Source organism: Monodelphis domestica, chromosome 4, assembly GCF_027887165.1.
Source record: "Monodelphis domestica isolate mMonDom1 chromosome 4, mMonDom1.pri, whole genome shotgun sequence".
Classification (NCBI taxonomy): Eukaryota; Metazoa; Chordata; class Mammalia; order Didelphimorphia; family Didelphidae; genus Monodelphis; species Monodelphis domestica.
In genome coordinates this window covers 392,169,357-392,184,893 of record NC_077230.1, presented here as the reverse complement: position 1 = coordinate 392,184,893, position 15,537 = coordinate 392,169,357, and the positions used below count along the sequence as shown (strand labels likewise).

The window sequence follows — 15,537 nt, the reverse complement described above, 5'->3', positions numbered from 1 at the left end:
TCTCCTGCCCCAGGTGAACATGCTTGTGCTGGGGAAGCACCTAGGGATCCCCAAACCCTTTGGACCCATCATCAATGGACAATGCTGCCTGGAGGAGAAGGTGCGGGCCTTGCTAGAGCCCCTGGGCCTGAAGTGCACTTTCATTGATGACTATTTTACCTATCATATCCTCTCAGGAGAGGTGCACTGTGGCACCAATGTCCAAAGGAAACCCTTCCCCTTTAAATGGTGGAATATGATGCCCTGAGCACATTCCCCTCTTCTCACCTCCTCTTCCCTGGTCAGTTTTGTCCATCAGCTCCAATGGGCTGCTCTCTGGGCCCAGTTCAGCTCCTGGTTCCTACAGTCTTTCATGTCTACTCCTGCCTCTGGCCCCAATCTGGGGCTGATGCCCATTCCATTCTGGCTGCCCAGAGATTCCAGACAGCTCAGCCTAACCCTGTCCAGCTGAAGAAATGAGAACATTGCTCATCAAGCAACACCAAGAAAAAAATGGATCGAGATCTAAGAACCCATGGCCAGCCCAGCACAAGCTGGGAAACCCTAATAAAGTTCTGAAGACTTTGTCTATGTGGCCATGCTAGCCAGAGTCCTCTGTCTCCTATAGCATGCATAGGAAGGAGCCCAAGACACTTACTGGTCATGGGATGTTGGGGGAGGCTTGCCCTTCTCTGACCCTGAGCTTCCTCTTCTACATGGGATGGGAAGGGTTCACTTCTAAAGTACTTCCCAACTTGACATTCTGGGTTCTAAGGTCTCCCCCAGCTCTGACATTCTGGGTTCTAAGGTCTCTCCCAGCTCTGACATTCTCTGTTCTAAGGACCCTCCCACCTCTGACATTCTCTGTTCTAAGCTCTTTCCCAGCTCTGACATTCTCTGTTCTAAGGACTCTCCCAGTTCTGACATTTTGTGTTCTAAGGACTCTCCCAGCCCTGACATTCTATGTTCTAAGGACCCTCCCACCTCTGACATTCTCTGTTCTAAGCTCTTTCCCAGCTCTGACATTCTCTGTTCTAAGGTCTCTCCCAGCTCTGACATTCTCTGTTCTAAGGACTCTCCCAGTTCTGACATTCCCTGTTCTAAGGTCTCTCCCAGCTCTGACATTCTCTGTTCTAAGGTCTCTCCCAGCTCTGACATTCTCAGTTCTAAGGTCTCTCCCAGCTCTGACAGTCTCTGTTCTAAGGTCTCTCCCAGCTCTGACATTCTCTGTTCTAAGGTCTCTCCCAGCTCTGACTTTCTCTGTTCTAAGCTCTCTCCCAGCTCTGACATTCTCTGTTCTAAGATCTCTCCCAGCTCTGACATTCTCTGTTCTAAGGACTCTCCCAGTTCTGACATTTTGTGTTCTAAGCTCCCTCCCAGCTCTGACACTCTCTGTTCTAAGGTCTCTCCCAGCTCTAATATTCTGTGTTCTAAGGACCTTTGCAGCTCTAAATTCTAGTCTGCTTGTGAGATCCACCTCCTCTTCTGATAGAGAGGACCTGTCAGAGCCCCCTGAATGAAAGGCAGCAAGGTAGGTGCAAAGGTGGGGCACAAAGTACAGAGAACACAGATCTAGAGAAGTCTTCAGGGGCTCTCTGCTTCCCAGTCTTGTTGACTAGGTGAGTGGGCCCCATCCAAATCATGAATATTCTTCAACCTCAGTTTCCACATCTATGAAAAGGGCAGTACCAGACTCTTCAAATCAATGAATCTCTACCAGGACAGAAGAAATACCTGGCATCACCAGACTGAGCAGGTCTTAAAAGTACTTAACTTGAGGGGGCAGCTGGGTAGCTCAGTGGATTGAGAACCAGGCCTAGAGACGAGAGGTCCTAGGTTCAAATCCGGCCTCAGCCACTTCCTAGCTGTGTGACCCTAGGCAAGTCACTTGACCCCCATTGCCTAGCCCTTACCACTCTTCTGCCTTTGAGCCAATACCCAGTATTGTCGGAAGGTAAGGGTTTAAAAAGGGTTTAAAAAAAAAAAAGTACTTAACTTGAACTCTCACTGCCATGACTAAAAGCCTTTGTGGGTCTATGTCCTTGAGAGAGTAGGAACAGAGCCTAGAGGTTACATTAGAAAATGGAATCTTAGAGCTGGAAGAAACCACCCAAGATGACAAAAGAATAATAATAGATAGAAATGACTCTGCTTTGAGCTTTACAAATATTTCATTTGATCCTCACAGCAACCCTGGCAGGTAGGTACTATTTTGGCATTCCCATTTTACAGATGAGGAAACTAAGGCAGGAAGAAGTGGGTGGGCTTTGAACTCACATCTTTCAGACTCTAGGCCCCAGAGCTTTATCAATTATACTACTACTTAGCTGTCCTTGGTACTTATCTGCCTGGGCAGCCTCTCTTTAGTTATATGGCCTAAGGCTAGTCCTCCTCAATTTTCTCTTGCAACATGAAAGTCACTAGTTCAAAGGTTCTTAACTTGAGGTCCCTAAACCCCCTGAAGAGTCTGCAAGTAGATTTTCAAAGGTTCTACGAATTTGGATTTTTAAAAATATCTACTTTTTTCTAACTTCCAACAGAAATGTAGCATTTAGTTCAATTATGAATAGGGGGAACAGCCATTCTTCTAAGAAGGGGTTCATAGACTTTCCTAGACCACAGAGGGGCACACATAACACAAAGCAGTTTAAGCACCCCTGGTCCAGGAGATCTCAAAGGCCCCTTTCACCTGTGAAAGTATAGCTTTGAAGATTCTCCAGTTCTTTTTCCCCAACTGGTCCTGCTGGGACAACATTGGGGGAAAAAAAGCCTGAAAGAAAAGAGTAAATGGGGTTTGTGGGGGCATCTAGCTGGAGGGCTGGGAAAGCTAAAGAGGAGAGAAAAGCTGCCCCAAAAGGACCCTGAAGAGGGATCTCAAAGGAAGAAGAATTCTGAAGAGCAGGATATTTGGTTCTTGTCCCAACTTGGCTACTAACTTTCAGGGTGACTTGGAGAGACTCATCACTTCTTTGGCCCCAGTTTCTTATGTTTGCTGTCTACATGCATAATTGAAGGAAATGCTATATAGGGATATTAGAAATGGGGGAGAGAATGGGAGTGAAGGGGAGGAGAGGACAAGTGAGGACAGAAGAGAACACTGTTGAAGGATGCTCTTAGAAGAGACAGGAGGTTAATGGACAAAAATAAAAGGATTAGCCTTGCCTTAAAAGGATCACCTCATGAAGGGCTGAAGTAGAGGGGATGATGGAGAGATGTTTTCTCTCCAGGTTTTCTGGACTCTACTCTTTCCTAGTTTTCCTTCTACCAATCTGACTGCTCCTTCTCAATCTCCTTTGCTAGATCATCTAAATCTGCCCTTCTCTTCTCTCCTCCCCCTTTCTCTCATTTCTCTCTGTCTCCTTCCTTACAATTATGTGTATATCCTTATCTTTTAAAAAAAACACTCCCTAGTCACACAGTTTCCAGCTGAAAACCTCCCCTGAAAGAGAACTCCGTCCCTCCCTCCCTTCCAAGGCAGGAAATTCTCCTTAGACCTCCCAACTCTTTTGGTTGTCTACATCCCTTCTCTCTTCTCCCTTGGCTTCAGTGACACCCCTCTCCCCTGGTTCTCTGACCATTCCTCTGTTTCCTCTGTTAGATAAGCCTCCCCATCCCTGCACCCCTTTGTATTCTCCCGCTCCATCTTGTTGTCAACACCTATGGATTGTCGGATCCTCTGGAGGCAGATGACTCCAGGTCAATAACCAGCCCTAATCCCTCTTCTGAGCTACTTACCCAGAATCATCAACTCTCTGCTCGACATTTCCAGTGTTTCAAAACCCAACAGTCTCAGAGCAGATTACTTTTCTCCATCAGCATGCTTCTTTTCCAAACTTCCCCATTCTTCTCATCATTCTCTCAGACCCCCAAGTTCATACTCATGGAGTTCATCATTTTAAAATAAAAACATTTTAGGTGCAGTTGGTTGGCCCAGTGAATTGAGAGCCAGGCCTAGAGATGGGAGGTCCTAGGTTCAAATCTGGTCTCAGACACTTCCAAGCTATGTGACCTTGAGCAAGTCACAACCTCCATTGCCTAGCCCTTACCACTTTCCTGTCTTGGAACCAATACATAATATTGGTTCTAAGGCAGGAGGTAAGGGTTTCAAAAAAAATAAAAAAAAAACATTTTATTCCAAATTTACACATTAGTTTCCCATGGTTCCATGATTCTTATTGTCTCCCTCCCCTTTTTCCTTCCCCCTCCTGGAATTGACATCCAATTCCCTTGGGTTATACATGTATTATTACTCAAATACTATCTCCATATTACTCATTTTTGTAAGTTAATAATATTATAAAACCCAACCCCCCAAACATATATCCAAATAAACAAGTCCTGGGCAAGTCACTGAACCTCTATCTGCCTCAGTTTCTTCATCTATGAAATAGGGGTCATAATAGCACCTCCCTCCCAGGACTGTTCTGAGGGCCATAGAAATTGATATTTTTAAAATTACAAAAAGTGCTACAAAAATGCTACCTAGTACTGTTTTCTAGACTAATTGCATATTATACCCTACTGCCATGATGGCAAACCTATGGCACACATGTCATAACTGACACACATAGCTATTTTCAATGACATGCAGCCACATGCGGGCTCAGTATGCCTTGAGGGCCCAGGAGCCACTGTGTGCCCACAGCCATGGCTGTAGCCATGGCCATGCCCTGACCCAGCTGAGGGGGACGGCTGCTCCACTCACTGGCTGAGGGGGTGTGGGGCAAGGGGAAGGCCACACGTGCCAGGCTTCTGGGGTATGTGGGGTTCCCACCAGGGTGGGAAGAAGAAGCACAGGCACTGAAGGAGTAGTTAAATAATATCAAGACCAACAAAAGAAGCCAACTGACAGATGAACAAAAAAGTCACTAAGCAGGTAAATTAAATAATTAGTTTTTTTGTTTATTAAATACAGTTAGAGATTACAATGATACATTTTTGTTATTTAAACTATCAATACTGTGAAATTATGGTTTTTTTCTCGAAGTGACACACCACCTGAGTTATGCTTAGTTTTTTGGTTAAATTTTGACACACCAAGCTCAAAAGGTTGCCCATCACTGCCCTATCAGATATTCTTTATTCTAACTTAACTCTCTAGTAGCAGTTGCCTACAGCTGGCATTCCACCTCTTGCCTTTTCAGAGAGAGCTCAAAGGTCATTAAGTCTAATCCTCTAATTTTACAGATTAGTGAACAGAGGCCCAGAGTGATTAAATGATTTACCCAAGATGTTTCAGGTTATATAGTGGCAGAGGTAGGATTCAAACCCAGGTCCTCTAAATCCAGATCCAGGGCTCATCCCACAGACAGTCCTCCAGCCTTCCTCATCAGTTGTTATTGTTCAGTTATTCAATCATGTCTAACTCTTCATGACCCCCCTGGACCATTGCACACTAGACCTTTCTATCCTTCATTATCTTTCAGATTCTAAGTTCATGTTCACTGCTTCCATGACACTCTCCATTTCATCCTCTGCCATCCCTTTCTGCAATCTTTCCCAACATCACAGTCCTCCTCAAAGTTTGCACTCGTGTGCTTCTCTTTCCTCAAGACCTCTCCTGATCATAATTACTCAGAATATGTTGTATTCATTTATTTATGGACCCACAGTATACATGGTGCATCCCCGGGCAAATGAAAACCTTCTATAAATGTTGGCTATTTCTTCTTCTTCTTTTCTTCTTCTTCTCCTTCTCCCTCTTCTCCTTCTTCTCCTTCTCCTTCTTCTTCTTCTTCTTCTTCTCCTTCTCCTTCTTCTCCCTCTTCTCCTTCTCCTTCTCCTTCTTCCTCTTCTTCTTCTTCTCCTTCTTCTTCCTCTTCTTCTTCTCCTCCTCTTCCTTCTCCTTCTCCTCCTTCTCTTCCTCCTCCTCTCCTCAGAAGATAAGGAGGGAAGTACATACACATATGGCCTTGAAGTCCAGGGCCAGATAAATGAGTGGGTTGGGTATCCTAGGTGGGAGAAAGGATATATGGTTTTCTGAAAAGCCCATTCTGAACAAGTCTTCACAGAATCACAGACTATTAGTGAATGCTGAGACAGGGCAACTAAATAGCGCCACAGTGCATAGAGATCCAGACCTGGAGTCTGGAAAACTCATCTTTCTGAGTTCAGATCTGGTCTCAGACACCTACTCATTGTTGGTTGTCCCTCATACTCAAAGAGAACCACAATGACATTATTTATGACATCTTTTGACTTTCACATAAACAATTGAAGTGAGGCAGAGTTCCACAGTCAGCAGTCTCACTCCCTCCTCCAGAGTCATCAAAGTCCAGTGGCAAGACAGAAGTCAGGATGACCGGTGATGACTCAGGATACAGCAGATGACCTTGGGGTCTTTGCTGTCCAACCAGGCTCAAAGTGGTCAATGGAGCCTACTTCAATCACCTTCAGCCATTGGAACAAATTATTCTCATCCACTCCTTCTCCCAGGGGGAAATCTTCACATGCCTAGGGTAGACATTCCCCTAACTCAAGATGGGTTTGAGACCTGTCATTACTCTCAACCTGGTTTAGCCCATCCACTGGGATGGTTTACTGGGACCTTATAGCCACAGGTGAGAATTGGGTGAAAGGTGGACATCAAAGGAGGATGAGTAACCTGAAAAGGGTTCAGCAAGGCCTCACACCAAAGATACTAGTCTTCCCCTAAACACCTCACACACCCCTATATACGTACGAGCTGAATGACCCTGGGCAGGTCACTTAACCCCATTTGCCTCAGTTTTCTCATCTATAAAATAATCTTGAGAGGGAAATGACAAACTAGTATTTTTGCCAAAAAGCAAAGAAACCCAAATGGGCTCACAAAGAATTGGATATGAATGAAACAACTGAACAATAAGAGCCTTACAACATAATATATCATCTTTGGAAGAGAACTTGGAACACAGAGTGTCAGAACCAGAATGAACTTTAGAACTTAAAATATCAGAGCTGGGAGGAAACTTTGAGTGCAGAATATTAAATCCAAACTTTGGAGTTGAAAGTTACCTTAGAACATAGAATATTAGAACTAGGAAAGAATATGAAACATGGAAGTGTCTAGGCTGGGAAACAATTTAAATTTTTATTGTTGTTGATTCATTCCAGTCATATCCAACTCTTTGTGATCCCATATGGAATTCTCCTGGCAAAGATACTGGAATGGTTTGCCATTTCCTTTTCCAGTCCATTTTACATATGAGGAAACTGAGGCAAAAAGGGTTCAGTAACACTGGCTATTAAGTATGAGGGTGGATTTGAACTCAGGAAGATAATTGTTCCCAAAGCCAGGCCCAGCACTCTATCCTCTTCACCAGAACATCAGATTCGAACAGGGACTTAGAATACAGAATGTGGAGCCCAGAAGGGGCCTCAGAAAAAAAAAATGCTTGACCTGAAAGGGTCTAAACTCCCAAGGTTGACAGCCAAATAATAATAATCATTGTATAACAATTATAAAGTACTTAGAGGTTTGCAAAGTGCTTTACATAGATTATGCCATTTGATGTCCAGATGAAGAAACTGAGGTTGTGACAGAGTCATGCATCAGGACTTGAACTCATACCTTCCTACCTCCATGTCTGGTTAGCTCCTTGTGATCTAAGACACCTGGAGATGTGGGCAAGTTAATTCACCCCTTGTCCTTGCTTCCTAGAGTCCTGATTGCTTTCATCTGAGAATTCGAGGTTCTAAGAAGGTCCCATCCAATTCCAATCTAAGAATAAGGCACCTAAAAAGCTTAGTTCACAGGAGCTATCGAGGAAACAAAGCTGCCACCCCAGGATTGGGTAATAAATTGTTCAACCCTCCAGTGTTAGAGAAAAGAGAAAGGTACCCTGCATTTCTTCTCACCTGTCTTCCTCTTCCTATACCTGGACCATGCCCTCCTGCCAATCACTGAAGACTTTAGGAAGATGGAGAACACCTGGTGGATGATTGCTACTCCCTTAGGCAGGGGTCTGAGGGATGAGTGGGACCTATAACAGGAAGCCTGCCTTCCTGCCTTCCTTCTTGGCCTTCTCTTCTACCAACTTCAGGTAGCCTGAAGAAGCCTAATTGAAGGCAAGAGGAAATATGGCCTCCGGGAATGGAGACTTAATCTCCTTGCATGGAAAACTTGTCAACTGGAAAGAAATTCTTAAGAATGGGCAGAAACCTGAGCATGAATCTGTAACAACCCCAAGATCCTCAACAATCCCAACATCCTCAACATCCCCAAAGAAGGTGTTCCCTGTGTCTGTGGGGCAACCTCTCAAGATAGTGTGCCCAATAGGCAGTTTGGTATTCTTGGATCTTTGGAGGTAAGAGAAAGGGAGCTTTCCTGGGTTGGGAGTCCAGCTGTTACATGATAGCTGTGTGGCCCTAAGATGTTGAGGATGTTTAGGTAGCCAGGTACTAGGGAGGAGTGGCATAGCAAGAGGCTTGAGCTAGCTGTGGGATCCATTTGTAGGTCTTGATTTCCTCATCTATGGAAGGAACTTCCTAGGCTTCTTCTAGCTCTGACATTTTGAAATTCTCCAAAAGCCTGGGGATGGTAAGCTGCTACCCAAGGGGCTATGTGGGGCCCTTCAGTTCCTGATTACTAGGTGGGGAGTTCAAGAAAGCATCTGAGAGCTCTTTGTTGGCATCGTCTCAGAGGCAACGTGACATGGTAGAATGGGCAATGGAATTGGAATAAGAAAAGCCAGGGTCCATTCCTACCAATGCAAGCCCTGGGGGCAACCAAGTAGGAAGCTGTTAAGAAACTTTTAGGATAGCCCAGTTCCACTTGGGATGCAGTGTTTGCTCTGGTCTTGGCAAGGATGGCTATGGAGATGCTGGTGTTGGGAGATGCCCCCTCTATTAGCCAACAAAGAAACAAAGAACCAGAGAAGGGAAGGGATTTGCTCCAAGTCATCTTGCAGGCTAGCTGTTGATCCTGTTAACACAAGACCCTAAGCATCTTTGTTCCTTGGTTCCAAGTCCAAGGTCCTTCCCCCATCCGCCATACTCTGTTCAGAAGCCTGATGATTCCTTCAGCAGGTGCCCAAAGCCTTGTGGGAAGGAAGGGTAGAGAACACAGCCGTGGCCCTGCCTGTTTACCAATGAGTCTCCTTCTCTGTATTTCCACTGGCAGGCTTGCTCCCAAGGGTTATAGGGCCTTTGAAGCACAAAATTCCGATGGGCTCACCATTAACGTGTCAAGTACAAAATTGGACTCTAAATCCCGTAGCATTCCCAGCAGATGGTACCTGAAGTCTTCATCGCACATGGCTCTTTCAGCAGTGGCGCCCAGCACTAACATGTTTTCAGACTGGGTGAGTTTATGATGGGTGATGGGAGACAAGGGAAAACCACCACTTGGGTATACATTTTATCTCTCCAGTAACTTGCCTTGCACTGGATGCGAGGTCCTAAAACCTACTATTCGGAGAGTATAATGTCCAGGACAAGGAGAAGGGAAAAGCCCTGGGCAGACCAGAACTAGAGCCACTCTGTGGTCTCTGGGAAGGCATTGAGAACCTGTTCAATAGGCAGTTGGGAATGTGTCATATTGAAACGAGGGCTGGATATATAAATGCAGGGATCCTTTTCGTAGAAATAAGTGAGCCCATTGGAGCTGAGATCACATGGAGAATAGAGAAGTCCCAGGTCAGAAGCTTGACATTTACTCAGAGTTAAAGGTAATAGGCTTGAGGGCTCACAAGAGCTTTTGAGATCATCTATTCTAATCTTTTCATTTTGCAGAGAGGGTCACTGATATCTAGGTAAAAAAACTTGTGGAACTTATGGGCAGCTAGGTGGTACAGAGGATGGAGTGTCCAGCCTGGAGTCAGGAAGACTCCTCTTCATCAGTTCAAATCCAGCCTCGGACACTTACTAGCTGTGTGACCCTGGGCAAGTCATTTCACCCCAGTTGTCTAGCCCTTACCACTCTTCTGTCTTGGAGCCTATGTAGTTTCCTTAGACAGATGATTAAGGGTTTTGGTCTTGGTTTTGAATCCCTCTACTTTTTCAGACTATGGCGTTTGCTTTTGAACTTTTAGAGTTGCCTGGTGCATTGAGAGGGCAAATGACTTTTCCACTATCATGGCTTTGCACCTACTTGGTCTTCCTGATTCTGAGGCTGGCTCTTTCCAACATACCAGACTACAAAATACAAAGTGAGCTAGGGGGGAGGTGGTGAAACTCCAGAAAGACTTCCTGTAGGAGGTAGTACCTGATATGTGTTTTGAAGAAAACTAAGGTTTCTATTGGGGCATAAAACAGTCCAGGTATGGAGAATGACTTCTTCAAAGGCACAGATGAATGATGGAATGTCATCTCCATGGAACCAACAAGTAGGGCAGTTTCTCTGGAACGTAGAGTCCACACAGGGCAGTGATAGGGGATCATTCTAGAAAGATCTGATAGTCCCCAAAGACTACTAGCTCCTCCCCACTCTTGCTGTTCAAGCTCCATTGTGATAACGCTGGAAACTGTGAATATAGCCTGATCCTGAAATACTGATGTCTTTACAGGTGAAAATTACCTACTTTAAACGTAAGGAACAATATTCCAACTGTGTGACTCTGGTAAAAATCACCTGTGTCTGTGAGTAACAAGCTTAAATGGGTAAAGAGAGTCTGGGAAATAAGAACTACTCCCAGTACTGAGGACTGAGGAAAGACAGGGCAAGGGCAGGATCAGCTGGAGAAAGGCAGCTTGTGGGGTCAGTGAATAGATAGCCAGGCCTAGAGATAGGAGATTCTGGGTTTGAATGTGAACTCAGACACTTCCTAGCTGTATGACCCTAGATAAGTCACTTAACCCCAATTTCCTAGCCCTTAGCTCCTTTCTATTTTGAACCTGATAGTTGATATCAATTCTAAGACAAAAGATAAGGGTTTTAAAAAGAAAGAAGACTTGTGTCCATATCAGGAATGTCACAGCTGGTCAGTGCCCTTTTGATGGGTACCAGCATGAATGAATGCAGATATGACAACAAGCATTTATTAAGTGACTACTAATTCCTACTAGATTCCAAACCAAGCACTGGGAATACAAACACAAGCAAAGGGGGGCATCTGGGTGGCTCAGTGAATTAAGAACCAGGCTTAGAGATATGGGAGGTTCTGGGTTCCAATCTGACCTCAGACGTTTCCCAGCTGTGTGACCCTGGGAAAGTCACTTGACCCCCACTGCCTAGCCCTTACCACTCTTTGGTCTTGGAGCAATACCCAGTATTGACTCCAAGATGGAAGGTAAGGGTTTTAAAATAAAACAACAACACAAAAAACAAGCAATGAAATAGCTCTGGCCCTCAAAGAGCTTACATTCTTTTAAAAAATTATTAATAAAAGGCATTTTCCTGGCTTCAGCCACTTCCCAGCTGTGTGACCCTGGGCAAGTCACTTGACCCCCATTGCCTAGCCCTTACCACTCTTCTGCCTTGGAGCCAATACACAGTATTGACTCCAAGATGGAAGGTAAGGGCTTTAAAAAAAAAATAAATAAATAAAAGGCATTTTCATTATGATTACTGAAGGTACCAGGAAACAAAATCCATCAGGAGTTTGTTTACTGAAAGCGCATTTAATGCAAAATGATGTAAATCCACAAAAATTAAGAAATTGGACTAAATATATAAGGAAACTATAACAGAAGAAACAACAATGGTGTCTCAGTGGATTTCCAACTAGAAAATAAGGAAAAGGGAAACATAAAGGCTTTGCAAAATGGTGAAAGGAAAAATGAATAACAAATGTCTAACAGTTCTCAAAGAGCTTACTTACTCTGAGAATAAGTGGGGGGGAGGGAGAGCAGAGAAAACAGGCATAGGGAAAAATGAAATGATAAATCATGATCTGAAAGAAGTTTAAAAGTCTTGATTGTAGAAATAGAACACCAAAGAGGAATAAGATCAATCTTATAATAATAAATATTAATAAATTAATAAATAATGTTAAATTATATAAAAATATAATAATCTTATAAAAATAAGATCATCCCCGTGGATGAGATGGAATGGTAGTGGTCACAGAAATTAAGGTTGAACCATGAAGGCACAAGTACATCAAAGTGTCCTAATGTATGATTGAGGTTCAGAAGAACACTGAGTCACGTCCTCCGTTCCTTGGGAAAGGAGAACCAATCACTTAGAGTTTTAGGCAGTGGGAGCCCCAAAGGACAAGGGACCACTAAGTTATCGTGGGAGAGAAAAGACCCGGGAAGTCGGGGCTGTGGGGAACAGGAAATTGTAAGAGTTAGAACTGGAAGGACTCTAGTCAATGGAATGAGATACCATCCCTAAAGCATTTTGTAAACTTTAAAGCCCGACAAGTATGGTCTATTAAGAAATGACATGATTCTAGCGGAGTTGAATTTTGAACTAAAGACCCCAAGTGGATGGTAGCTCTTCCTCTAACTGCGGGAACTTGGGACGATTGAATTACTTGTCTCATCCTCAGCTTTTATATCTGTAAAATGGAAGTGGTTGGGCTTAGAACTGGAAGCGACCATAGAGTTCCTCTTGCTTATGTCCATACAGAGGCAAACTTCCTGTGGACGTACAAGAAGATCCTCCTAATGGTTACCACTATCCAAGAATAGAAAGGATTGTCTTGAGAGTTCCTTGTCACTCTAGGCCTTCCAGGAGGGATGTTGAGAGGATTCCTTTCGGGTGCCTGGTGGAGCCCAATCTATAAGAAGTCCTTTTCCATTCTGTAGATTCTGGGACAAATAAACTTTGAAGATATAGAACCTTTGGGAAAAGCAGAACTTGGAACACTTTAATGGACTTGTTTTATTTTTTAAGAACCTTACCTTCATCTTAGAAACAATACTGTATATTGGTTCCAAGACAGAAGAGTGGTAAGGGCTAGCCAATGGGGGTTAAGTGACTTGTCCAGGGTCACACAACTGGGAAATGTCTGAGGTCAGATTTGAACCCAGGAACTCCCATTTCTAGACCTGGCTCTCCATCTACTGAGTCACGCAGCTGCTCCCTTTATAGACTTATTAGAAGAAGGTCATAGGATAGGTAAGTGATTCGGTAGATAGAATGCCTGCAGTTTGGAAGACCTGGTTTCAAATCTGGCTTCAAATGCTTCCTAGCTGTGTGAACCTGGGCAAGTCACTTAATTTCAGTTTGCCTAACCCTTTCCCTTCTGTCTAAGAGTTGTTATTAAGACGAGGCTTAAAAAAAAGTCTGTTTGGGTGGTCTCCTTATCTAGCTTGGAGGTGTTATTGGGAGAGTGTTCTTGGGGCTGCTGGTCACCCTCATTATCCTTTCCCTCCTATTGCAGCTGTCTCTCTAATAGCCGACACATACCTGTATAAAAGACAGTATTCGAAGGACTCTGAGAAGCATAAGGTACAGGGTCTGGGGTTCTTCAAGTGGAAGTAAGTAAGTTCTGGAGGGGAAATCCCAAGATTAGGGATCTGTGATTTTGTGTGTCCGATGTTTTCACAAAGTACAAAGGATTACAAAGGAAACAAATTATATCAAAATGTGCTTCTCAAAATATCTCTTTAAAAAAACATAGGTAGTACCATCAAGAGGACCTGGCTTCAAATCTGACCTCAAACATTTCTCAGCTGTGTGACCCTGGGCAAGTCACTTAACCCCCATTGCCTAATCCTAAGTACTCTTCTGCTTTGGAACCAATAATTTAGTGTTGATTCTAAAATGGAAAGTAAAGGTTTAAAAAAATTTTAGAATAAATATAAGGGGGGCAGCTAGGTAGCAGGGTGGGTAGAGAGCCATGTCTAGAGTAGAGAGGACCTGGGTTCAGATCTGGATTTAGACGCTTCCTAGCTATGTGACCTTGGGCGATTCACTAAACCCTGATTTCCTGGCCTTGCTGCTCTTCTGTCTTAAAATGGATATTCAGAAGAAGGTAAGGATTTGAAGACTTAAAAAAAATAAGATACAAACTCCTAGAATCCAGGTCAATGATCATGTTGAAGGAATCCATTGGAGAGAAAAGATCAGCATGAAAAAATGGTAGAATACTAGACTTGGAGTCAAGAAAGTCTGTCCTGTGGTTCAAATTCTGCCTCTGATGCTCACTAGATATATAACCTTGAGTGGTTTCTTTAACTCTATAAACCTCTATTTCCCCATTCATAAAAATGAAAACGAAAACAAATCTGGGGCTTATAATACTTGTAGTAACCTACCTTGGGGAATTGTTGGAGAATTAAATGAAAAAAAAATGGTTGCAAATAAATACAAGGTCTCTAAAAGCTTGGTGAATTTTGGGACACCTTGTATTTGTTAAAATGGAGTGGAGTGTCCATGCTGGGTGGCTCAGTGGATGGAGAGCCAAGCCCAGAGATAGGAGGTCCTGGGTTCAAATCTGGCTTCAGATACTCCCTAGCTAGGTGACCCTGGGCAAGTCACTTAACCCCCATTACCTACCCCTTACCAGGGGATAGCTGGGTGGCTCAATGGATTGAGATCCAGGCCTAGAGGCCAGAAGTCTTAGGTTCAAATATGGCCTCAGATACTTCCTAGCTGTGTGACCCTGGGCAAGTCACTTAACCCCCATTGCCTAGCCCTTAACGCTCTTCTGCCTTGGAACCAATATGATTCCAAGACAAAAGATAAGGGTTTAAATATATATATATATATTTGTGCCTCTTCTTTTTGTTTCTTCCAATGAGTCCACACATTACAATGTAACTATAATAATAACTATAACACTCCAAGTGTTGCAAAGCTTGTACATTCTTTAACTTCCTGCGAGCCTCGGTAATCCTAGGAGTAAGACTCATGCTTGTCCCCATCTTACAGTCGAAACAGTCTCAGAAGGGTGAGAGGATTCTCCCAAGATCCCTTTCCTAGTCCATGAGAAGGTAGGATTTGAATCCAGACCTCCCTGGCTCCAAATCTATTGATTCATCCCCTCTACCACAATGTCTCAAACGTGCTCAAACCAGTAGAATATACAATCTGACTTTTTTTGCAGAGGGAGGTGCTAGTTGGTCATTCATTAAGGCAGAGTTGCAGGGAGGACACAGCTCAGCAGTCAGGGTGGGAGGGGAGGGGAGGTGTGGATGGTGCTCTGGAGCCTTGTTTGTCTTTTCAGCAAGGTGAGCCCAGCTGGCAGGGACCCGTCATGCTCGTGAACTGTTCATGCAGGAATGAATACCCACCTGTGGAAGAGGATTGTGATGAATGCCAAGGAGGTAATGAATGGTGTCTCCCATTCTGGAGAACAAGCTGGATCTATGGTTGGACCCAACCTAAGGACAAAAAAGGGAATTTATTCTCCCCTTCTTTAGTTTTGAGATGCTTTGCTGCCTCCAGAATTGACCCCTGTCCTAGGGGCAGGTGCTATTTAACTACCACCATCGCCCCTACCACGCCAGATAAAATGTTTCTTTCGTTAAAAGAACTTGTGAAGGCACAGTGGGCAGAGTGCCAGGTATCTGACCTCAGATATTTCCTAGTTGTATGATCCTGGCCAAGTCACTTAACCAACCCCCCCAATTGCCTAGCCCTTACCACTCTTCTGTCTTAGAATTATTACTGAGACAGAAAATAAAAGTTCAAAAAAATTAAAATAAAAAAAGACCTGGGAGTGGGACCAGAAGAGCATAAAG

The 15,537-nt window shown here is 43.9% G+C and overlaps 2 protein-coding genes across 2 annotated transcripts in view; both read left to right on the top strand.

Annotated features, from left to right (window-relative positions):
- Positions 1 to 577, top strand: part of LOC100026011 (protein-arginine deiminase type-4) — a 65,265-nt gene extending 64,688 nt beyond the window's left edge. Inside the window, exon 16 of the mRNA XM_001376731.4 lies at positions 14 to 577. Coding sequence (XP_001376768.3) covers positions 14 to 247 — 234 coding nt within the window. The 3' untranslated portion in view covers positions 248 to 577. The remainder of the gene's footprint in view (positions 1 to 13) is intronic.
- A 7,360-nt stretch (positions 578 to 7,937) lies between these two features.
- LOC103097074 (protein-arginine deiminase type-4-like) overlaps positions 7,938 to 15,537 on the top strand; it is a 29,025-nt gene continuing 21,425 nt past the window's right edge. Inside the window, exons 1-5 of the mRNA XM_007491626.3 lie at positions 7,938 to 8,267; positions 9,083 to 9,263; positions 10,467 to 10,539; positions 13,233 to 13,300; positions 15,021 to 15,120. Coding sequence (XP_007491688.2) covers positions 8,041 to 8,267; positions 9,083 to 9,263; positions 10,467 to 10,539; positions 13,233 to 13,300; positions 15,021 to 15,120 — 649 coding nt within the window. The 5' untranslated portion in view covers positions 7,938 to 8,040. The remainder of the gene's footprint in view (positions 8,268 to 9,082; positions 9,264 to 10,466; positions 10,540 to 13,232; positions 13,301 to 15,020; positions 15,121 to 15,537) is intronic.